The following is a 23,804-nucleotide window of genomic DNA, read 5'->3' as shown; positions in this document are numbered from 1 at the left end:
AAAGACCAGATGATTTTCTCATTCTGTTCTGATTGCTGTGGCACACAAGTGAGCGGGGAGAATTCTCCATGCTATCCCCTTGCACTTTGCATTCCCAACCCCCTCACTGCCTCATTATGTCCTGCTGGCTATTTTTTTGTAATTTGGCAGTAGGTATATCACTATAGCGTAATCAAGCTATAAGAATAAGCTACTGATTTCAAAAGCTGGGTGGAGGGAAGCCCACCAGGTTTGGAGGAGCTTGGGATGGGGGTGGAGGGAATGGCTTGGGATGCGGAAAGTTGTGTGTTCCCATCCACGTGCATCTCAAACCCACTTTGAGTATGTTCTTCCTGGATAGATCGTACCAAAGCAGCTTTGGGGAAAGACGCAGCAAAGTGGGGGGGGGGGGGAATCTGGAAGGTGGACAAGTATATGATAGTGTCATGCCCCCCTCCATACACTGCAGGTTGGGGGTAGGGGAGAGACACAGAACACCTCTGGGTGGAAGGAACCTTTTTTTGATCATGAAATAATTCGGGCTATTGCTGAAAGAGAGGAGACCTGGCTACATGTTGCACTGGTGTATTATCTTAGATCCTCCTCTTCCTCCCTCCATTTGTTATGACGCTAGCCGAGGACTGCAGCGTTGCCTGCTACTCTGAATAGATGGAACATGGAACATTTCCACCCCCACCCCCCCATGTGCAACATGCAGTTGGTGCTGCCCACCCCTAGCACACAGTTGGCTGCCGCAGCAGCCTTGACTCAAGTGGTCATTTTGCTGGCTCTCCAGAGGAGGCGTGACATGCCTGGTGGTTGCTAGGTAGCCTTAGGAAAGCTTCCTCTGGAGTAGGGATTTTGCCAGTCACATGTTTGCCGGTTCTGTTCCATTATCTACGTTTCGATTTTGCTTCTTGCTTATTCAGTTAGAACTTGTGAATCTTCATTTTCACACTCTTTTCCCCCTTGTGCTTTCCACTTAAAATGTCGGTGTTTCCCCATATTATTTGTGCATCGATAAATTCCTGTGTAATGATTATACATATAAATGGAGTAGTATGTAAATATCATGTAAAAGGGTATTAAAATGCAGTAAGAAAACAAATGGGTCACCAGTACCAGCAGTGGACCAGAACCATTTACAGCAGGTCGCACTTTTATCTTGCTTTTCTTCCAAGGAGCTCAGGAGGGCAAACACTGTTCTCCACATCTCCATTTTATCCTCACAACACCTCTGTGAGGTAGGTTGGACTGAAAGGCAGTGACAGGCTCAAAGTTACCCATTGAGATGCATCGTTGAGGGGGCATTTGGACCCAGGTCACCTTAGTCCTATTTCAGCACTCTAAACTACTCCACCGTGTTGACAGTCCATGACCGTATCTGGAAAGAAAAATAATTTTAAAAGGGTATATTCTTTCATCCCTGCTATGAATCCACCTTGGAGCTGGCTGGGGAACGTGTCCTACAAACTGACCAGTGAAAGTGGCTGCTTTCTTCCCCCTTCTTCTCTGAAGCACGGCTGTGGGACTTCATATAGTCCAACCCTTGCCCAAAGCAGAAAATCACAGCTACCTGCCCCTCTCAATCCCCCAGTGACTGCTGCTCTTTGCCCAGGGGAAGGCAAAAACCCTCCAGGATTCCTGGCTGATCTGGCTTGGAGGAAAATTCCTTCCTGATCCCGAAGTGGCAATAGCCTGGGCATATAAGAAGGTGCCACGAGAGCCTAGCACCAACTCTTGCCTTCATACCCTCCCTCTCCCGATCTGCCTAACTTCATATTGAGTTATAGAACCATTGTTGCTGTCAGGTGGCCATCTAGCCTCTTCTTAAAAACCTCCAAAGGAGAGCGGGTCATCTTCTAAGGAAGCCTGTTCTACTAAGGAACCACTCTTGTCAAGAAGTTCTTCCTAATATTTAGCCCCAAACTCCTTTGATTTAAAATTGGACAAATCATAGAAGAAAAGCTGCAGCAGTTGTAGGAGCCACGCAGAACCATAAAGGAAGGAAGGAAAATGGGGGTGGCAGTCTGCACCGGGCCTGAAGAGAAGACTGTGGAGGGATTCAGGAAGGTGAAAGAGTGAAGGCTGGGCAACGAGGGAACTCAGACTGGCCATTTACCTTAATGGGAAAGTTCTCGGTGGGCTGCTGTCCTGGCAGTCCAGAGCAAGCCTCGTTGAGCAACTGCAGAGACTATTCAGTCCAGATCCAGCAACCACAATCGGTGTCCGCTTGCCGGAGGAGGCAACAATGTGCTGACTGCTCAGCTTTGCTTGCTCCTGGGCTGTTGTAACTTTCTGGCTCATCCCTGTTGGAAATGTTTTTCAGGTAGGCTTGCTCAGTCTGTCTTTCTTTCCTCTCCTCTAGACAGAGTATGAGCTTTCCCCAGATGAGAAGCGCAAGGAAATGGGAGAAGAGATCATCCGCAGGTTCTTCAATGGGGAGGTAAGTCTCTGGCTGCCTGGGCAGTTGCAACAGGTGAGAGATTACAGGGCCCTTGCGGCAGTTTGGGAGACTGCAGTCAGCCTCACCCCATCAGAGTGATGCTCGTTGTGCAAGTGCACTACGCCCCCTGCTGACCATTGAGAACACACAGCCACATCTTTAGTGCGGTGCTTTTTGTTCACTAACAGCATATCGTCCTGTGTAGAGTTACTCCACTCTAAGGCTACTGAAGTCGATGGGCTTAGGCTGGAGAAACTCTGGATAAGATGGCACTGTAGAAATAATAATCTACCTTATACCAAGACAGTCCGCTTATCATTCCAGCTCAGTACGGCCTCCTTTGGCTGGCAGCTGCTCTCTAGGATCTGGGGCCAGGTAATGAATGTAGGACCTTCCACTTGCAAAATGTGTTCCATCACTGAGCCATGGCCCCTCCTTTATATTGCCCCATGGTATATTTGGAGAGTGTGTGTATCTCTGCATGAGTGCATGTATATTGGAAACACCACTTACATAACTGTGTTCGTAGTAATTGGTAGCAAAAGTGTGTGAGAGCAGGTTGCTTTGCAGAATCAATCTGCAGAGGGCTAGGGGTGCCATTCTGGGTTTCGGGCCTTCATTTTTGAATCCAAAGGTAGCGGGGATGTGGTTTTTTAAAAAAAGGCTGAGGAGCCAAAGAATGAATTTGAAGATCAAGTTTGATTTACCCCGAAGGGAGCAGGGAACCAAAAGGGAAGCGTTCTGGATCTTGGCTTGTTGTGATGGGGAAATATGAAGAACTGAAACAGACACTGGGGGTGGCATGGCTGCATGGAGGGAAGGCAGGCTGTGACCTCTGCCATCCCTGACCACGTTTTCTTTCCGTCTTAGTCCCCAGGCTATATGGCCGAGATCAGCCAGACCCTTATGAACCAGTGCACAGAGAACCTCCAGAGAAGTTCCTGCAAAGACCTCTTCAGCAACTGCATGCGGTGAGTTCTGAGCATGGTAGAGATGCAGGTTGGGGTGGAGCAGGTGTGGTCTGCTCCGTGACCCTTGTGTTGTACAGGTAGTGGCGGGGTGGGCTGCACCACTTTCGACCACAGGTGGAGGATCACTTTTTGACTGGTCTGCTGAGAGGGTGGGAAGTAGGTTCTTAAATAAATGGGGAGACACACTTCTTGTGGGCCTGATCGTCTTTGGGGCCCCTGGAGCTGACCCATGGGAGGAGGCCGCTGGATCTGAACTCCTCCTGTCTTTTGCACAGCCATCTGCACGAGTACCTGAGTGGAGCCCCTTTCACGAATTACCAAGACAGCATGTACTTTGACAGATTCCTCCAGTGGAAATACCTGGAGAGGTAAAGCATCTTTGGCTTCTATCTTGAGGCTTTGCCAGACCAGCGCTTGTAGGGACAGACTTTTCAGTAAGCAATGCAACCTTGTTGTTTTAGACAATCGGTGACCAAAGACACCTTCAGGCAATACCGGATTCTTGGGAAAGGAGGCTTCGGAGAGGTAGGTCACTGCAACAGCCAGGGCTGCTTCCCGTGGTGGTTTTTACGGTGTCATAAAATAACAAAACATAGAGACAACAGGGGAATAATATAGCAGTGTGAGATTATGTACACATGAAGGGCTGCAGAGTAGAATAAATCAGTTTGAGCGATTACAGATCTTTCAGTATATCAGAAGGGCGTCAGGCTACAGCCAGAGTTGTCCCCCCATCCCGAAATAATGTTTACTATTTTTCATGTAAATGCTTCTAAGTCTATGGGTGGCAGATGGTGGTGGCAGCTGCTAGGTTAGATTACTTTAGGCAGAGATCAGACTAGTTTAGGGATAGGCTCATCAGTGGCTAAAGGGAACCTCTTTTTGCAGGTGTACTAATACCTGTGAATATCAATTGCTGAAGGGTAACTAGTAGATGGACCCTGACCTGGATAACCCAGGTGAGCCTGATCTCAGAAGCTAAGCAGGGTTGGCCTTGCTTAGTAATTGGATAGGAGACCTCCAAGGAAGACCAGGGTTGCAGAGGCAGGCAATGGCAAACCACCTCTTTTAGTCTCTTGCCATGAAAATCCTGCTAGGGGTTGCCTAAATCAGCTGTGTCTGGAGGGCACTCTCTACCACCAACAACTAGTGGATGGAGGGCATGCCCTGTGAGTTGACTTTCCACTGGCATCAGGTTGCTCATTGTGGGAAACAAGATTGTAGACTAGACTGGGCTGATTCAAGAGGGCTCTCCTTGTGGTCTCGAGAGGCACTTCTGCATCATTCTTGAAGAGGAGGGAATATTCACACACCTGCATCATTTTTTTCCTTTTGAAGTATCGCTTTATTTATATGCAGATGTCTCAGATTGAATTGATGAACTAGTCATCCTGTGATTTGAATCAACTAACACTTTGTTAGAAGTCTGTCTTTCTCTCTTTCCAAACACACAGACATAGAAGCTACAGCACGGAATCAGTATTCCGAGATACCACTCCAACAATCGTTATGTTTTTGCACAGTTTTCAAAATATTCCGATGAAACGCCCGATTGAAATACTGTGACCCGGTTGCAGATAGTACTCATATATTACTTTTTATTTAAAAATGTTAAGAAGAATCCAAAGAAAAAGAATATAAATATTAATATCAAAGAGACATATGAAAAAGAAGTGTAACCACTTCTGTTATCTTCATGGGACAATGCGATCAGATTCAGAAAAGATGACACATTGTTTGATTGATTTATTGAATTTTTACAGTAAAACTAATACAAGCATCCATTTCAATGTCTTTTTAAAAGGTGCTTGAAGAGGAAATTAGATCTCAGTCCAGGCGTGGTGGAGGGTGCTTGATGGTTGCATCTGGCCATTGGGAGCTGAATTATGCTAACCACAGGTTGATGGTTCATTGGTACATGCCTTATTTATGGAGCCTAATCCTACTCAGCAGGCAAAACAATTCCTTTCCCCAGCTGGGAATTTGAAATGCCATGTGGCTATTTAGGACTGTAGTGCTGAAATGCTCCTTCCCCCATACGGTTCTCTGATTTACACATACAAAAGTATCTTTCAAGTTGGTAGAATGGACATACAGCAGTTCAGACTAAAAGCAGGAGAATCATTTTTTAAAATGTTCCTCTATGTATAAATCTTCCTACAAGTAGAAAAATAGCACAGCAAGAATGAGTTACCTTTCTCCCTGAAGAGCTAGTTGTCCGGAATGTTTCATGTGGGGAAGAATGGGATTTCATATTGCCCAGTGACCCATCGGAATAACTTTGAAGCACAATAATGGGCCATTATTTCTGAAATGGATTATATTGCCTTTTAGGAGACAGAAACTTTTACATCTGCCGATCAGATTTTGGGAGTTTGTTCTTTTCTGATTCTGTTTGCATTGTTAATGTAGCTACATTGTGGCAGCCATACAATCTTACCTATTTTTCATATTTTTCAGTGGTACATTTTGAGTTTGCCCTTTTTCTGTGTCTTTTGAGGTATCCTTCCTTCTCCCCCATTTTTTTCCAGTTTAAAAACATCAGCCAGTTATGTACACAGAGGCCTTCCTCCCCTGACACCTGAGGTAATCCTTCTACCTGCATGAGAAAGCCCAAGGATAGGCTAGTCCAGTCAAAGGGCTGTTAATGTTTGGATCTGGGAAGCCTAACACCGGTTCTTTTTTCCACTACAGGATCCCTATGTGACCATGGTCCAGTCCTTTTAGGCTGTGATCCTAAGCATACTTACTTGAAAGTAAGTAAGTTCCATTGAAACCAGTGGGACATACTTCCAAGTAAATGGCTTTAGGATTGAGGGGGTGGGGGTCCTTACTTCTTAATACATGAATGGTTGTCTTGCCTTCTTAGAGGTACATTATTCAGAAAGATCATGCGGGGAAGCACTTCAGGGACTCTGGCCGTTTCCACACAGCTTACCTTGTTCCGGAAAACAGCGAAATCTCACATGAAATCTCGCGAGAAGACGCGATAACAGCGTCTTCTCGCGAGATTTCACTGTTTTCCGGAACAAGGTAAGCCGTGTGGAAATGGCCCATTTTAGAATTCAGTTGGGTGGGGGAGGGTAGATCTCACAACTGAATGTTCCATCATGCCAAAAACTCCCAGCCTGCTGAAGACCCATGCATCAGGAAGAAGGCTAGACTTAAAATACTTTCTTCCTGCCAGGCCATGTTTATGCCCACAGGGGGCTGTATTCAACCACACTTGCCGAAAACTTAATTTGTGGTAGGGTATGAGCTTTCGTAAGTCACTGCTCACAAGCGGTGACTCACAAAAGCTCATACCCTACCACAAATTTTGTTTGTATTATAGATGCTATAGGACTGTTGCTCTGTTCCACTGCTACAAACAGACTAACACGGCTAACCATCTTGAAAACTTAATGGTATTTAAATTTTTGGAAGAGCAGGGAGTGATTGGCAATTTTCTCCAGTTCATTCCTCCAATGGTAAAGTGTGTGGGCGAGGAAGTAGGCTGAAGAGAGAAGGGGGATCAGTGGCAATCTCTTCCCCTCGCTTCTGAAAACTTAAATCCTTTAAGTCTTTGGAATGGTATGGTTGGATACAGGGAGGATCCTGCAATAGCCGCCTGCATTCTGAAGCATTACCACCTCAGCAGGGCTGAATTACTAGATCAGACTTTCGAAGCTGGGGATCAGTCCTAAGAGTGGCTTTGGATATTAGGTAAGGTGGAGAGAAGATGGATGTGTGAGTTGCCCTTGCTGCTTGTTCTATTAATATATGGTGGAGTATCTGCATCTCCTTGTGCAAGTAAGTAAACTCTGTGTGTGATACGGCACAGTCTTAAGCCCATGCAGCTTGAACTTGGGAGTATCTTGCATGGCAGGAGACTCAACGGCTGGACTCCACATGTTACAAAGAAGCCCTGATCACAAGGGGTTGACTGCTTGTGCTTCGTTTCCTCCTCAGTGCCTGCTAGGTCCAAAGCTGCTCAGGCTCTGTTAGTGGAATGACATATTACAAATAAGCTCACGCTAACACAGCCCAACAACTCCTTTTTTGTTGTGTTAAGAAGTTGCTTGGGAAAGTGTGTCTGGTAGTGAAAGAAGTGCAGAGCACCAGCTTGTACCACACTCTAGCCTTGCTGCTTACTCTTCAGTTCCATTTACTGATTTTATCTTATTTAGAATTTCAAAGTGTTATCCTGCTATATATAATTCCCTTAGTGTCTTTCTGATGATGCACATTTATGCTGGTGCGCCTGCGCGGGCGCACCAGAATAAAAGGGGGCCATGGAATGCTGCTTCAGGAGGGCACCACTAGTGGCAGAGGGCTGGGCAAGTAGGCCCGGCCTGCTGCTGCTGGGCTTGGTAGCCCAGTTGGAGGAGGTGGGCGGCAGTGCAGGAAGGGTGGCACACCTGCAAGTCCCGGGGGAGCCACGGCGGGAGAGAAGTGCCTGTGGCCTGCCGCCCTCTGACCTCCGCCAAAGCCGAGCGGCGCCATTTTAGGCAGGGACGGGGCAACGGGGCGAGGGCGAAGTGCTCACTGCTGCGTCAGCCCCACCTGAGCCGGGTGCTCCGCTCTCTGCGGACCCGGGGTGAGGGGGTGACAGCGATGCGCCCACCGCCCTGCGAGGCCCACTGGAGCCGTGGCGCTCTGCTCTCCGCGGACCCGGGGTGAGGGGGTGACAGCGATGCGCCCACCGCCCTGCGAGGCCCACTGGAGCCGTGGCGCTCTGCTCTCCGCAGACCCGGGGTGAGGGGGTGACAGCGATGCACCCACCGCCCTGCGAGGCCTGCTGGAGCCATGGCGCTCCGCTCTTCGCAGACCCGGGGCAAGGGGGCGCAAGCCGGGGATGTGCCAGGAAGAGCAAGCCCGCCTGCCCGCTCTCCCTGGCTCCACATCCCACCTGCCAGCTGTCCCCACACACCCCTTGCCCCCCATCTGCCAGCCGTCCCCAGACCCCTCCTGCCTCTCCACCCTCCTCAAACCCCCATTGCTTCCCTACCTACCATCCCTCCCCAGACCCCTCCTGCCTCTCAGCCCTCCCCAAACTCCCATTGCCTCCCTACCAGCCATCCCGCCCCAGACCCCTCCTGCTTCTCACCTCTCCCCAGACCCCCCCCCCCTGGCTCCCCACCTGCCAGCCCTTCCCAACCCGCCCCCCCCCCCCAGCCCCAGCTTTCTAGAGCCAGTTGTATTTATTTGCACAATGGGCTCTGTTTCTAGTTTAGTATAAAAGGATAGCTTCGCTTTTCAAGGAGAGGTGCGGCATAACTGCAAAAAGCCACTTCAGAGCGCTAGAAGGATTGCATATTCTAATAAAGGACCCTTAATGGTCTGACTCAGGAAATGTGTGATTTTCTTGCGGTCTCACAATGTGTTCCTTATTTTGGAGCTCTTTGGCTGACAACCTGACTGCTCCCCACCCCTCACACACACACGCATACACATTCCCATCTCATAGATACAAACGCATGAATCAGGAAAGAAAACATCATCTATTTTATTTTTGAAATGCTATATAGAGACTGTGGCTGTGGCCCATGCTAGCCCTATTTCATCAGAACTCAGAAACTAAGCAGGGTCAGCCGTGGTGAGTACTTGGATGGGAGACCACCAAGGAAGTCCAGGATGCTATGCAAAGACAAGTTATAGCAAACCACACACACACACAGAAAGACCGAGACCATATCATGGTAAGAGGCTTAGTGGACTAGGTCCAGCTGGGCCTAAAATGTACCCTTCTCACATGCTTGGAGCTAGAGTGTGAAGGGGCATGTGTTTTAATTTTTCCCCACCTGCCCATGACCCAATTCCCCTTCCCCGGCAGCTTATTGCTCCCAACACTTCTATCATTCTGCAGAATACAGAGAGCTTTGTAGTTTGTAGGCTTTGTAGTTTTAATGTCTGTCTAAAGTTTTAGGCAACTGGATCACACTTATTGTATGTATTATACACTTTTTATTGCATTATGTTCTAATTCTAGTAACCTGGTTTAAGTGCTGTGTCTAGTACATGTATTACGCTGTTTTTTATTCCATTGTTTGTCAATTTTGCAATCTGCCTTCAGTCGCAGTCTCAGTGAGAAAGAAAGTCTATAAAAGAAATGAATAAAGGAAACATTTTAAAATTCCTATATGTCAAACCACTGGAAGGATGTAGCATGAAATGGTTGGCTTGCTAGGCGTGGATTGCTGTGCAATGTGTAACTTGGCTCTGAGGTTTTCTGACATGGGGGATGTCAGTTTTGTGAGGTTCCTAGTGCTTCCGTTTGGAGGACATATGAGATCGGCCCTCTGCACTTAGCACTCAAATTCAAAAGAGAGTTCTCGAGGTGTTTGGTTTTCTCTTCCTGGGATGTGGCACAGGAGGGGCCTCGGACCAGCTTGGCAGGTGAGGAAGCATCTTGAATATTCTGCAGATGCCACAGATAGTGCCTGGCCTTTCTTTTGAGCATGCCAGGCTTCCTTAGTAAGCCCACCCTGTCTTGTCCCCAGGTTTGTGCATGCCAGGTGCGAGCTACAGGGAAGATGTATGCTTGCAAGAAGCTCGAGAAGAAACGCATTAAGAAGCGAAAAGGGGAGGCCATGGCTCTGAATGAAAAGCAGATCCTAGAGAAGGTCAACAGCCGGTTTGTGGTGAGTGACCGCCCAGACTGATCCCACTACACAAAGCCTGAGATCATCATCTGAGGCTCTGCTCTTGATATTGCCACCCTTAGAGGTTGTATGGTGGGCAACTTTGGACAGGGCCTTCTCTGTGATGGTGCCCAGTTTGTGTATTGCTCTTCCCAGGACCCTTGATTGGCACTAACTCATTTTTTTTACATGTCTATTCCTAGGCATTTGTTTCTTGTTTTTCAAATAGTAGAGTCCAGTAGCACCTTTAAGACTAACCAACTTTATTGTAGCGTAAGCTTTCGAGAACCACAGCTCTCTTCATCAGATGCATCTGATGAAGAGAACTGTGGTTCTCAAAAGCTTACACTACTATAAAGTTGGTTAGACTTAAAGGTGCTACTGGACTCTTTACTATTTTGCAACTACACTTACGTGGCTAACTCCTCTGGATCTCACTTTTTTAAAAAAATTGCTTCTTTTCCATCTTTTTTTTTTATTACTTATGGGGGTAGATTTATATTAGTGGATTCAAATCAGTAAGCCCCCTTGTGGGCTGTTCTGCCATCAAAGTCAGGACCTAAATATCATTCAATACCTTGGTCTCTGTCTGTGCTCACAGGTTAGCTTGGCCTATGCCTACGAGACCAAAGATGCCCTCTGTCTGGTCCTCACCATCATGAACGGCGGAGACTTGAAGTTCCACATCTACAATATGGGCAACCCCGGCTTTGACAATGAACGTGTCACCTTCTACGCTGCAGAGATTTGCTGTGGCCTTGAGCATTTGCACAGGGAGGGCATTGTGTACAGGTGAGATGATGGAGCCATTTGCCAATCCCAGGGAGCCAGGAGTTTGGGGAGAATGGGAGCCTTTCTTGTTCAACTCCACTCAAAAACATTACAAAGCCAGATGTCAGGGAGGAAGCTGAAACAGAACCAGTGTGTGGTGTAGTGGTTAGAGTGTGGGACAAGGATCAGGGAGGCTGAGATCTCTGCTGTCCAATGGAAGCTTACTTAGGTGACTTTGGGCCAGTCCTATACTCTTGGCCCAGTCTACCTTACAGGGTTGTTGTGAGGATAAAATAGAGGCGGAGAGAATATTATGTAAGCTGCTTTGGGTTCCCTTTGGGGAGAAAGGTGAGATATAACTGAAATAAATAAATAAACCCTCCCCATCCTAATTTCCTTTATGGAGGGAGCTTGCATGTCTGTGTGTGTAGAGATGCATTCAGTCATGAGATACCACCCTCACATGAGGTGGTACAGTCCAGCCTTAGCTATACCACCTAATCTGCTTTTTGTGAGAACCCGGTAAGCTGGTTCTAGGGTGTTCTTATTCTCCCTCCTGCCCCCGGTTCTGTATTCAGAAGGGGCCAAGAGTTCTGCCTTCTGGGCTTCTCATTCTGGGTTGTGTTCATATCTCCCCTGCAGGGACTTGAAGCCAGAGAACATTCTTCTCGATGATGATGGTAAGTGCTGGATCCTGGGAAGTTCTGCTTTGTCTGGTTCTGGGGCTCTGAGCCTCATTCCCTAGTTCCTGGTGTACTTGCCTGCACATTGAAGAGTTGCTGTAGTCAAGAAACTAGAGGAAGAGCTCCGTAAACCATCTTGAATCAAACCTGGGAAGAAATGCCATCTGCCAAGATAGCCTCGGAGCTGAGAGCTTCCAGGACCCTTTTTCATGCTTCACATCATATTACTTTGCCTCTGAATTATTTTTATTTATTTATTTTATTTATATCGTATTTGTATTCCGCCCTCCCTGCAAGCAGGCTCACGGCAGATAACAACATTAAGTACATTCCATATTAAAACATTTAAAAGCATCATACAAAAATATCATAAAAAATAGCAGCACTCTTTTTCCTGATGGCGACAATACAATCGATAACAAATAATGCAACAGTACAATTGAATATAGCAGCAGCTTAAGAACAGTGGTGGGCAGCTCTCACTGGGGGGGGAGGGGTAGATGTTGTATCCTCCAGCCAGCGGAGGATTACTCTCTTGTCTCTCCACTAGTGGGCAGAGTGTAAGTGAACATAGAAACTGCATTATATTGAGGACCAAGTAGATAAGCCAGACTGGTGTAGTGGATGGGTTAGGAACTGGGAGACTCAGGTTCAAGTCCCCCATTGTGCCACGGAAGCTCACTCGGTGATCTATTTTTTCTTTGCATAACCTACTCCACAGGGTTGTTGTGAAGGTAAAATGGAAGAAGGGAAATTAATATACACCTTCCCAAGCTCCTTGGAGAAACAATAGGGTAAAACTGCTAAAGAAAGAAAGAAAGAAGGTGCTTTGGAGATCTGCAAATGGCTCTCCCAAGCCATTTAACTGGTCAATAACAGTCTCAGGGTGTGGGTGGCAATTTGGATTGGTGACACAAGGAGAATGAAGCTCCAAGGGAGAGGGGGAAATAGGGGGCAAGAAAACCAGTTCATGTAAGGGGGGAGGAATGGGTTAAATCTCTTCTCTTCTGCCTTGGCCCCAGTCTGAACTGCCACCCCACCCCTAACCTTGGCAGGCCTGCTGTTTACCAATGAAAGGAGATCCGTTCACAGTCAGATCATCCAATATCTCACCTAATTTGGCCTTTGGTTAGATCCCCCCCGACCATACACTGTCTGCTCGGACTGACCATAGCTTTCCAGGGACTCCAGCAGAGAAAGGTCTTTCCTGATACCTGCTCCCCCCGATCCTTGAACCAGTGGTTCCAGAGGCTGAACCTTCTTTGTGCAAAGTATGAGCTCCATCACCAAACCAGAACTTCTCCTCCATCCAGTGGGGTGGAGAACGGAACTGCTCACTCAGTGCCCTACACCCTCTTTCTTCCTTCTTCCCTGTAGGACACATCCGGATCTCAGACCTGGGGCTGGCCATCAAGATCCCAGAGGGCGAGACCATCCGTGGCCGCGTAGGAACTGTTGGCTACATGGGTGTGTATTGTTGGGAAATTGCAGAAGCCATAGTGGTGCTGCATGTTTGGAGTACTTTTCAGTTTGTAGCCTTACAAAACCCCTTCTTGCTGCAAGAAGAAGACAACCCTGATCGCTCGTGGCCGGGAAAGCTTATGTTTGAGGCCCTGATATTCAAGAGGCCTGAGTTTATGGCCTGCTTGGCCATGAGCTCTGGATCCAATCTGGACAGTCTTTGCAGATGTAACCTCTCCTGAAATTCTTTGCCAGTTACGCAGAGGTTAGTTGCAGCGATTAAGGGATGATGGAAATGTACTCTCTCCCATTATCTGCTTTATTATCTTTTCATATATCCTAGGGCTGGCAACTGGCTGGGGTGGAAGGGAATAAATTTTGAACTATAAATGTTAGAAAACTGGTTTGTTTATTTGGGGATCCATCTGAAGTTTGGGGTAAGGAACAAAAAAACGGCAATTAGAATGTAATCTGCAGGCTGTCTGCGTTGCAGAAAGATGAATTCTTCACCCCATACCACCTTCTGTGCTTTTTCTGTGCGGCAGCAAAATTGTAGTTCACGGACAGCTCTGAGAAAGCTCTCGCCCATTCTATCCTCAGCTCCTGAAGTGATTAACAACGAGCGCTACTCCTTCAGTCCAGATTGGTGGGGCCTGGGCTGCCTCATCTACGAGATGATTGAGGGCCAGTCGCCCTTCCGCGCCCGCAAGGAGCGAGTGAAGCGGGAGGAAGTGGAGAAACGGGTACAGGAGGAGCAGGAGCAGTACTCGGAGAAATTCTCAGAAGACGCCAAGATAATCTGCAAGGCGGTGAGTGGAGAACAAGGGAGGACCAAAAAGGGGGTCTGTCTAACAAGCACATTTTTATCTTCTTCGAGGAGAGCAGGGTGATGAATGCGATTCTGCTCCCCCCCCCCTTTTGATCCTTTTGGGATAGGTTAGGCTGAGAGTGATTGGCTCAAGGTCACCCCATGAGATTCATGGTACAGCAAGGATTTGAACCTGAGATCCTAGTCCAACATTCAAACCACTACGCTGTGCTGCCTAGAGGCTCCATAGCTGTCCTTCGCTGAGCCGTCATAGAATTGTCACTTACGTTTGACAACACCTTACAGCATGTGTGCCTGTTTAAAATATTTATGTCCCCTCATCAACAACGCTTTTGAGGTAACTTCCTGACAAGATGAAAAAACACCCAAAGCAACAAAGCACATTTGAATAAATGGACCCAAGCAAATAAAGTAGCTTCACCAACCAAGAGTAATCCCTAAACCTTGATAAAACCCAATTTATACCAAAGGGAAAGGGCAGAGAATCAATCAAAGAAAAGCTAACAATAAGTGAGGGAGGGAAAATAAATATTTTTGTGGATATTCATTACTCAATAATACTCAAACGTGGCAACAGGTGAACTATCACGCTGAGAGAATTCCAATTATTTCCACAATTTTAAACTCATCTATTACTGGTTTATTATTTTATATGTTTTTGAATTTGTTGCAAAACTGAGCATTTTTTCTTCTGGAGTTAGATAAACCTTGATAAACCCAGCTCAGTATAGAGCAACTTTGCGTGCTCCCACCATATTACAGCTGGTATGGGAACATGCTTTGTTTTTCAGTCATAGCTGGTGAGCAGGTTTATACAAGCAGTACTTGAAATATTTTGGTCCGCAAACGAATAGCCTTATAGGGATCAGGACTTGGAAGGACAAGAAGTGAAACTGTGTGGCAAATACAGCAGGGCCGTGGAGTTACGGAACTTTTGAACATAGTGTTAAGACCCTCCTTTGTAGATGTCTTATGATGGAGTGGGGAGGGGGGCAGCCTCCACCCCTACCTCTCAAGAAAGACCGCCCTATTGGGACTGGGTGGGAGAACTCTCATTTTCCAATGGCAACAGCCGGCTATCTGTTAGTATCTCATATTTGAGCAGTGTGATGCCCAGTATAGTCGAAACAGTCCTTTTCCATCTGTCCTGTTTGGAGACAAAGAGCAATAATAGCTTCTCCCAGCTCTGCACGCCATTTGCAGCTTGCATTGATAGAAGAGAGGAACAAACCATTTTACTTGCTTCCCCATAGTCCCTCCCTCTGATCCTGTGGTGCATTTTGCTTGTGAGGCCTGTCCTACACTTCAGGGATGACTTCTGGGACACATGATAGACAGTTTCAGGAAGGGGAAGGCAAGGAAAGATCTGCTCTTCAATCCCCTTCTGTGAATTCCTTCCCTGGCAGGTGATTTCAAAAATAAACTTGGTTCATGCAGCAATGTAAGGACTGTCAGAATGACACCATGGGATCCAAGGCATTGAAGGTGGAGTCTAATGATACAGTCTTAACTCATTAAAATTTAGACAGCATCCATCCCAGCCAATGTCATTCCAATCCCCCAGCATAATTACAGCTTCCCCAGACTTAGAAGGGTGTGTATGTGCATGCACACACAATAGCTTGTTTGCTTTATTTAACTTATGTATACCCCACCGTTCTCCCCAATGAGGATCCAAAGCAGTTGCATTGTTCTCTTCCATTTTATCCTCACAACAACACTGTAAGGTAGATTAGGCTGAGAGAGTATGACTGGCTCAAGCTTCCATGGCACAGGGAGGAGCTGAACCTGGATCTCCCAGATTCTAGTCTAACACTCTGACCTCTACATCACACGAGCTAATCATGGTTCCACCCGCTGTAAAACCCACATGACCAGCAGCCAAAAGTTTTGTTAAAAAGCAGCTGTTTGAAATCTTTTCACTAACCAATCATGGAAACCAAAATAGCCCAAACAATATACATTGGAAAGGCAAAGGAGTCAAGTAGGGAATGTGGGCTGAGGGTCCTTCATGTTTCAAGAGCCAAACAGGAAGGATCCAGGTTCCTGAGGCATCTGCCCGAGAAGTTGCTCCATTGATGGCTTTGGAATCCATCCTGTCCTTTCCCTCCCTCCCTCTCCAGCTCCTGACCAAAGATCCCAAGCAGCGGCTTGGATGCAAGGCAGATGGAGCCGTCCAAGTGAAGTTGCACCCTTTCTTCAAGACCATCAACTTCAAGCGACTAGAAGCAGGGATCATGAAACCCTCCTTTGTGCCAGATGTAAGTTTGGGGGGCACTGCTGGAGCATGTGGTGAGATACTGATGGCAGTCACAGAAGAACTCTGTCAGTGGAGATGATGGGGAGAGGGCCAGTAGAAGAAGCACATCAGGTCCACCCTTTGCACATGACTAAATGTGCTGGCTCCCATATGTAGACTCAGTACATACTTGCTCCCTCCCCATGATTAGGAACAGTTGGGACAAATGATCCTGAATTTTGTACACAAGTAGTCATTGTGCCCACAGGTTGTGAACATTGTAGAATGGGGGGTGGAAGGAACAATGCTTTTTCCCCCAATGTGTATATGGAAGTTGGCACCTGGCAGTATTTATGGAGGCTTTCATTTACACATAGAAGCAATATCTTTCAATCTAAAACTGAGCTCAGAGGAGACAAGAGAGAGAAAGAAGGAAGATAGAAGCACAAGAGTCAATAGAGGAAGAGTAACCATTCAGTTTGCACCTCCTGAATCTTCGTCCCTGAGCAAAACTAAACCTCAAAGTTGTGCAGGGGCGTCCTGGAAAGAAGGGCTTCAAAGGAAGAGAAGTGGTGCTGTGTATGCATCCTGGGAATCAGTTCCAGGCAGAAGGGGCAGTAAGGGGGAAAGAAGTGGGTCATTTAGATGGAGTGGGAGGTGTGCTTTCTCAAATGCACAGTGTGATGTGTGAGACTTTCAGAAATCAAGTCCATCTGTTGGTGTATCCTGCAGCCCCGGGCCGTGTACTGCAAAGACGTATTGGACATTGAGCAGTTCTCCACGGTGAAGGGGGTCAATTTGGACCAAACTGACAATGACTTCTATGCCAAGTTCACCACGGGCAGTATCCCTATCCCCTGGCAGAATGAGGTGAGGAGTTGGGACTGCTGGTGTGCAGCTACCTTGTATCTGGGTTTGTGCTCAGATTGGAACTGTAACTGTGTATGCCTTCACCCAGGAGGTCTGAGTTGATTCACACCAAAGGATTTGTTAACTTCGTCAGGTGGCCTTAAAGAAGCCGCTATCTCTTAGCCTCAGTTTTGCAGTTTGCAGATGAGAACACAGGTCTACCTTACAGGGCTGTTGTAAGGATTGCTGTGATCACATATGTGAAGTGCTTTGAATATTAAGAGCATACTATAAATGTTAAGTATTGCTTTAGGGGGTGTTGGTCTCAGTTTCTCTCCATGGGTGGTCTTGTTAAATGATTTAAGAGACAGCAACAGAAAGAGATACAGAAGACAGCTTGTTAGTTTGCAGTACTAGAGGGATAAATGTATCTTTTTATGATGAGGCTTATCTAATCAGTTTACAAGCCTTGAGGCATTCCTGGACCTAGACCAGCTTCTTAGGAAGGAGATTATAGTTGCTGCCAGGAGTCTCCTTTCCATCTTTATTAAATACATAGGCTTCCTTCCTTTCTAGGTAGACTTTGTTATGCCAGTCCATGTGTCTATAACATTTTTGTGCTTGACTACTGAAATAAATTGTGCCTGGGGCTGCTCTTGAAGACTATTCAGAAGCTTCTACTGGTGCAGGGCATACCTGTGGTGGGGGAGTTGTGCTCATATACAGGCTGTCCTATGCTAGTTACATCAGTTACCAATTAGCTTCCAAGGTCCAAAAAGATTCTATTCCCGGTGGATGCCAATCTTGCATCCCCTTCAGTGGTATTCTGAACAAGGTCACATTGTCACATCTTAAAGAACAGGAAGCTTCATATGAGAGTTGAGATGCTTTGAGACCAGACCATTTAGGGTTTTGAAGGTCAAAACGAACACTTCTGAGTTGTATCTGGAAACATGTATGCAACAAATGGAGTTATTAGCATGCTTCCCAGCAAATGATGGGCAGCTACACTTTGAACTAAATTTGAGTCCAGTAGCACCTTAAAGACCAACAACGTTTTCCAGGGTACAAGCATTCATGAGTCTAAGTTCACTTTGTCAGACTGCAAAATTTCCAGGCAGCATGAAAGGGCAGCCCCATGTAATGCACATTTCAGTAGTCTTAATCTTGTAGTCTCCTCTCACAGATGATGGTAGAAGCATTTTTACATGGTAGTCGATGGTGCAACCGATGAAAGTCACACCTGGTTGCAACCACTATGGTGAATCCAGAACAACCTGAGTGCTAAAAACTTCCCATCCAGGACAGGCATTTTCTAACAGGTCATTGGCTTGGATCCTAGGCCTTTGCATATGCTGCACTCTGCTGCTCTTCCTCTCATGCTAGGCACAAGGCCAGCATTTTTCAAGGTGCCTGTCATGAGTCAAATGTACTCCACAGCAAAGGACCACCTCCCAGCAGAAATAGAGAAGTTCCTTTGGAGCTGGGGCATGGGATATCCAAGCCATTGTCTCCCCACATCAGGTGCATAACCTTTTTACTCTTCCTTAGATGATCGAGACCGAGTGCTTTAAAGATCTAAATGTCTTTGGGCCAAACGGCACCCGCCCCCCAGATTTGGACTGGAAGCAGCTCCCCGATCCACCCAAACGTAGCCTGCTGCAGCGGCTCTTCCGACGAAATGTAAGAGTCTGCACTATGATCTTGCTCACCTCCGTGATGTTTTCTCCCCAATCTTGGAATGAAGATAGACATTCCTTCTAGCAGAAGGGTCTTTTTCTCCAGCTGTGGACTGAGTTCTTCCTCTCATGGCCCACACTCTGCAGATGCATTTACTTGGCTCTAGCTTAGGGTTGCCAGCTCCTGGTTGGGAAATTCCTGGAGATTTGGAGGGTGGAGCCTGGAAATGGCGGGGTTTGGGAGGGAGAGGGATTTCAGCTGGCTATAATACTATAGAGTCCACCTTCCAAGACAGCCATTTTCTCCAGGGGAACCAATCTCTGTCACCTGGAGATCAGTTGCAATTCCAGGAGATCTCCAGCCACCACCTGGAGGCTGGCAACGCTACTCTAGCTGCACCACATGGGTTTGGCATTCTCCCCCATCACATTTATTCTTTGAAATGCTTACTTGGTGCCCCATCCCTTTACCTTTGCTCGACATCACAGATCCTTTTCTTAAACCCTGGTCTGTGCACCACCACCCACAGTGGTAAGGTGGGTGATGACCAGAGACGGGGCTTTTTCAGTGGTGGCACTTCACTTTTGGAATGCGTTTCCCCTTGAAGCTTGCCTGGCTTTCCTTTTAGCACCAGGCCAAAACATTTCTTTTTATTCAGGCTTTTAACTTATGGGTTCCAGTTGTTACTGTGGTCTGCTTCTAGTCTATGAGACTGGTTTATGGATATCATTTTGGGCTGCTGAAACTTGTTTTATGCCCCTTGCTTTGTTTTATAGCTTATGGACAATTTTTGTGCTGCTGTCTTTATTTGTCTCTATTGTTTGACTTTGTGAGCAACCTTGAGAGGGTCTCTGGAAAGGAAGCATATACGTTTTCTAAATAAATGAGTAGGTAATATGTGAGGCCAACGCAGCTTCCCCTGGTCAGTTCCCATTCAGTGTTGCTAAGCATTCTGGGATACCCTCACCCAGGATTGTTGCCATGGCTGCTTTTGACTGTGATGGTTGCCGATGGGGCTTTTCTTCTCTGCTCACACGTTGTGTGTTTCGTATTTTTCTGCAGCCAAGTGACTTCACCATCAGCACCAACGCACACTCCAACCTGTCTGCAGCTCCCTCGCCAGGCCGACCCACAGCACAGGCTCCTTCCTGACCCTCGACTTCGAGGCCCCCTGGAGCCGCCACCTTTTTATTGCCTTCTCAGGGTTGCCTTAGGCACAAAGCAGAAATTAGGACATGCCTATCCTGCTGGGCTCCGTTACTGGCTAGGAACTGGGCAATGCAGCCCTCGGACTGGCAGGATAACTGAGCTGCTGGCCAGAAACCCTCACTGCCTCCCAGTGCCGACATGGATTGTGACCGTCAGGACTCTGGTCGGATTCAGTTACCAAGAGACTGGCCTGCTCTTGGCTGGGATCCTTCTTCCTCTTTCGCACTCTCATCCAGTGGAGAAACGCTCCAATTCAGCTCGTGGCTGCCCTTTGTTCTTTCTCTCCCTGTGACACAGAGGTCCACATCGGTGATGTGATACTGTCAGTTATGGTGTGTTTTGAGGGGAGATGTTTGTTCCTTGGAGTACAAAAATGGTCAGGGAGGGCAGCTCAGTGCAAGTGGCGTCTCTCAAGAAGATGACCACCTGTTGCAGCACCCTTTTTCCCTAGAGCTGGAGAGAGGGATGTGAAGCTTAGTCATGTCTTTGGGTTCCTCCAGGGCTTTTCAGGAATAACTCTGTTCCTTCCAAACCAGAGCTTGGGATACATGTAAAGAAAGCCTGGGGACCATTTCAAGAATGGGCGAGGTCAAAGATGGCCAATTTCAGCTGCCGTGCTGGGAGTACTACCTGTGGGAGGACTGAGTCGAGATGATTAGCAGGGAGTGGAAGGAGCTGTGGGATGTACTTTAGAGCTGAGCGGAACAAAAAGAAAGGAGCCAATCAAGTTGAGGGGCTTTCAAGTGTCTTGCCTTAGAACCTCCCTTGAAATCCAACTTGGATCATGTAGCTCATTTTTAACCCCCTGCCCTGCTATATTATTTTACATTGGCTAGATCCCTTCCCCACACCTCTTCCTGTTATCTCCCCCTTTTTTTCTCTTTTGATTTCTCTGTTTCATTGTCTGTCTTCATCTCTCTTTGCAAATGGAGGTTGCAAGTGTCACTTGTGCAGTTTATCTACGGTCAGGTCAGAACACATCAGTCCAATGGCAGTGAATTAACAGATGATTGTCTCTGTACGTTTATGTGCCCTTCCTAAGTGTCCAGCCCCCTCTGATTAATGTAAGCTTCACCAAGAGCCAATTACACACAATGGCAGAAGAGATGGAAGGGATAGAATTTTGGATTCTGCCACTTCAAACTGCAGCCTGTGAAGCTTGGCATGGAAAGTTTGGCTTAGTGGTAGATCACATGCTTTGATTGGTGAAGATCTCAGGCTCCAGTCCCTAGCCTTATTAGTGAAAAGGATCTCATGATGTAGCCAGTGCTGGTAAGTGCCTCTACCCATGAGTATCTGCTGCCAGTCAGAGTAGACAGCCATGATCTAAATGGACAGCTGAGTCAATATGAAGCAGTTTCATATGCCCATCTTAGGGTCGGGGGGCGGGGGATGTAGTGTTTCTAGAATATTTGCAGAGCAGGAGAGTGGAGAAGATCAGGAAGTACTAAAGCTTGGGTTGCAAAATTACCACTTTCCTTTAGCCTGAAATATTCAAAATCCATCTCCATCTTTTTAAAGAAACCAGACCATTCCAATTTGTTTGCAGAGGCAGGGTAGGTTTTGAGCTTGGCCTATCAATAGCAATTGGGGGCAGGGGGGTGAGACTGAAAGTGCATTGTTTGGAGCCTTAAAGAGCTGTGGGCCAAAACAATTGTATTGATTCCATCCAAGGTTAAAACAGGCTGCCAGGTTCTTTGCTTTCCAGGGCAGTCAGATCTAGTATGTTGTATTGGAGGCCATCACTTGCTGGTGAGGCCAGTGGGAAGATGGGTCTATTTTTATTGAGAGTTTCTCCATTTTATCTTATCATTGGCCTGTTGTGTGACCTACTGCTGGAAGGGCCTGCTCCATGCCTGAGACTTGGTTTTATCATTTTTTCATTTTCCAAATAGCAACAGATCTGGCCTTGGGGGAGGAAGGGTGAGCCCTGGGCCTTGGCAGGGACTCCCCAGGCCAGCTTCCCCATGATTAGCCTTGGGCACAAGAATCTCGTTCTGAAGTCATTCAGCTCCCAGCTGCAAAACAGAAACTTCGGACTCTGTGAGCAGTTCTCAGTCAGGTCAGGCTAAAAAGACAGTGAGCTTTGCCTTTTAAACATGACACATCTGTTCTGTCTCCCATCCCCAAATGGAGAAGTGGCCCTCCTAGAACTGCTGGTGCTTTGTAGTGGGAGAGGCACGTGGGAAAAGGGAAGCTCATGTGCTGTTCTGTAGCTGCATGGTAAGCACGTGCTGAGCAACATCTGCAGCTCATCTCAGGAGAAACTGCAACCTATAGACTGGTGCACATAAAGATGCACATATGACTCTTATGATCAGACTGTAGGAAGCCTGCTGTGGAAATCAACCCTTCCCATCTGTGCTGCTGGCTAGAGAGCTGGGAAACTTCTCACGTCATTGTTTTGCATGGGTGAACTAGGCCTTAGACAAAGCCTGGGTAGCTTCTGTCAAGTTGCAATCCGTTCTTGCCGTGTTTTCTGTTACCCGCAAGAAAGGTGGAGAAGTCTTGTATATGTTCACTTTCACAAGACAATCAGACACCTCGAAATGTGTCAAAGTTGGATATAAAAGTTCAAACAGCTTATCTTAACAATCATAATAAACAAACTTCAAGACCAGTGGGCTAATCGCCAGACAGCTTTAGGCTCAGACGCCAGAATTCCTCCTAGACCAATCACTGCCAAATTTCCCCCCACGTTCTCCTAGGCAAGGAACTTTTTTAAGCCATTGGTTAACTTGAGACTTTCAGCCCAAAGGGGAGAAAATGTTTCCTTTCATGTTTCTAAAAGGCTAAACTGGGTATGTGGGCTCACACAGGTGTGTAGAATCAGGTATGATGCATCAAAGGGAGCGCATGGGAAGTTTTATCTTGTCCTGGCCTTTGCAGTTGTATGCGTGATTCTGTTTTGTATTGTTGGACCATCTTTTCTCTGTGAAGAGAATCCTTTGTCTTATGGGTGTGGCGATTCCAAGCCAGACTGAAACTTCACCTCATAAAAGGACACATATTTTTCTAAGGGGTTTTGCCCCCCTTCTCTTTTTGCAGTGATGTATTGACATTGGTTTGTTGCTGTTTTTTTTTTAAACACACACTGTTAATTTCTGATTCTGATGCATTTTGGTTTACATTTTTAAGCTTTTGATTTTGTACATTTATAAATATTTATATGTCGAATGCCTGGATGTACATTTTGAAGCTTTAAAAGCTGCAAGCCAAGCCATGTGGTAATGTTACCCAGATGTGTCAGGGATATTTTTTTATTGGGGGATGTGGGGGGGATCCAACCTCTCAGTAAAGAGTAGCTGTTACTTTATCCCAGTTGAAGGGGAGGAGGGGAGGAAAGGGCCTCAAATCAATTAGGTTTCCTTTCCTGATTTTAAAATTTAATTTACAGAACAATATATACTAGGGTTTTTTTTCCTGTTTACTTATCCCCAGGGCTGTGTGTACTCTGCACTGAAAAGAAATAAAAAAAAATCTGCACCAATCAAAGCTGACTTCTGTGTCATTTATCGAGATTGCAAATGAAGGGCCTTTGATCTTCTGCATCATCTTCTAGCGAAGAGGGAGGTAGAAAGCAGCATTGAGCACTGAAGTATATCTTTACAGTCATGTGGACTAGAAACTTGCCTTTAAAAAAGAATCTCAGGATACAGATTTTAACAGCCAATCCCAAATTCTGTGGTATGAGATTGTAGAATCTACACAGCCCTTCTTATATCACTGAGGCAATAAAATAAAAAAGCAGAGTTTTCATGAACTGGGTATGGAGAAGGTGGATTTGTGCCTTTCTGGTAAGTTCCACACATCCACATCTCATCCATTATTTTATTAACTTTGTATTTATGAAAACATTTTACCAACAGACAGATCCAACACAGTTTATGATAGCATAAAAATATAATAGAACCAGTCATTACAATAGTGTAGCGTTTTAAAATAAAGTCACATAACAAAACCAGCAGTTTCCCAGCACCACATCCCCAAATCAGTCTCCAACAAGGTCAACGTAAGCTGCCCCAGAGACTTATATAACAGAAATGTGTTTGCTGCCATTATAA

General features: G+C 46.5%; 1 protein-coding gene across 1 annotated transcript in view; it reads left to right on the top strand.

Annotated features, from left to right (window-relative positions):
• LOC129342267 (G protein-coupled receptor kinase 5-like) overlaps positions 1-23,176 on the top strand; it is a 113,413-nt gene extending 90,237 nt beyond the window's left edge. Inside the window, exons 4-16 of the mRNA XM_054997948.1 lie at positions 2,348-2,425; positions 3,296-3,396; positions 3,672-3,764; positions 3,858-3,921; positions 9,879-10,019; positions 10,621-10,811; positions 11,433-11,470; positions 12,851-12,940; positions 13,535-13,743; positions 15,887-16,024; positions 16,735-16,872; positions 18,403-18,534; positions 19,594-23,176. Of these exons, the coding sequence (XP_054853923.1) occupies positions 2,348-2,425; positions 3,296-3,396; positions 3,672-3,764; positions 3,858-3,921; positions 9,879-10,019; positions 10,621-10,811; positions 11,433-11,470; positions 12,851-12,940; positions 13,535-13,743; positions 15,887-16,024; positions 16,735-16,872; positions 18,403-18,534; positions 19,594-19,683 (1,503 nt within the window). The 3' untranslated portion in view covers positions 19,684-23,176. The remainder of the gene's footprint in view (positions 1-2,347; positions 2,426-3,295; positions 3,397-3,671; positions 3,765-3,857; positions 3,922-9,878; positions 10,020-10,620; positions 10,812-11,432; positions 11,471-12,850; positions 12,941-13,534; positions 13,744-15,886; positions 16,025-16,734; positions 16,873-18,402; positions 18,535-19,593) is intronic.
• Positions 23,177-23,804: the final 628 nt, after the last annotated feature.

This window comes from Eublepharis macularius, chromosome 14, assembly GCF_028583425.1.
Source record: "Eublepharis macularius isolate TG4126 chromosome 14, MPM_Emac_v1.0, whole genome shotgun sequence".
Taxonomy (NCBI): Eukaryota; Metazoa; Chordata; class Lepidosauria; order Squamata; family Eublepharidae; genus Eublepharis; species Eublepharis macularius.
Note: the sequence above shows the minus strand (reverse complement) of the source record. Positions and strands in the feature narration are given on the sequence as shown.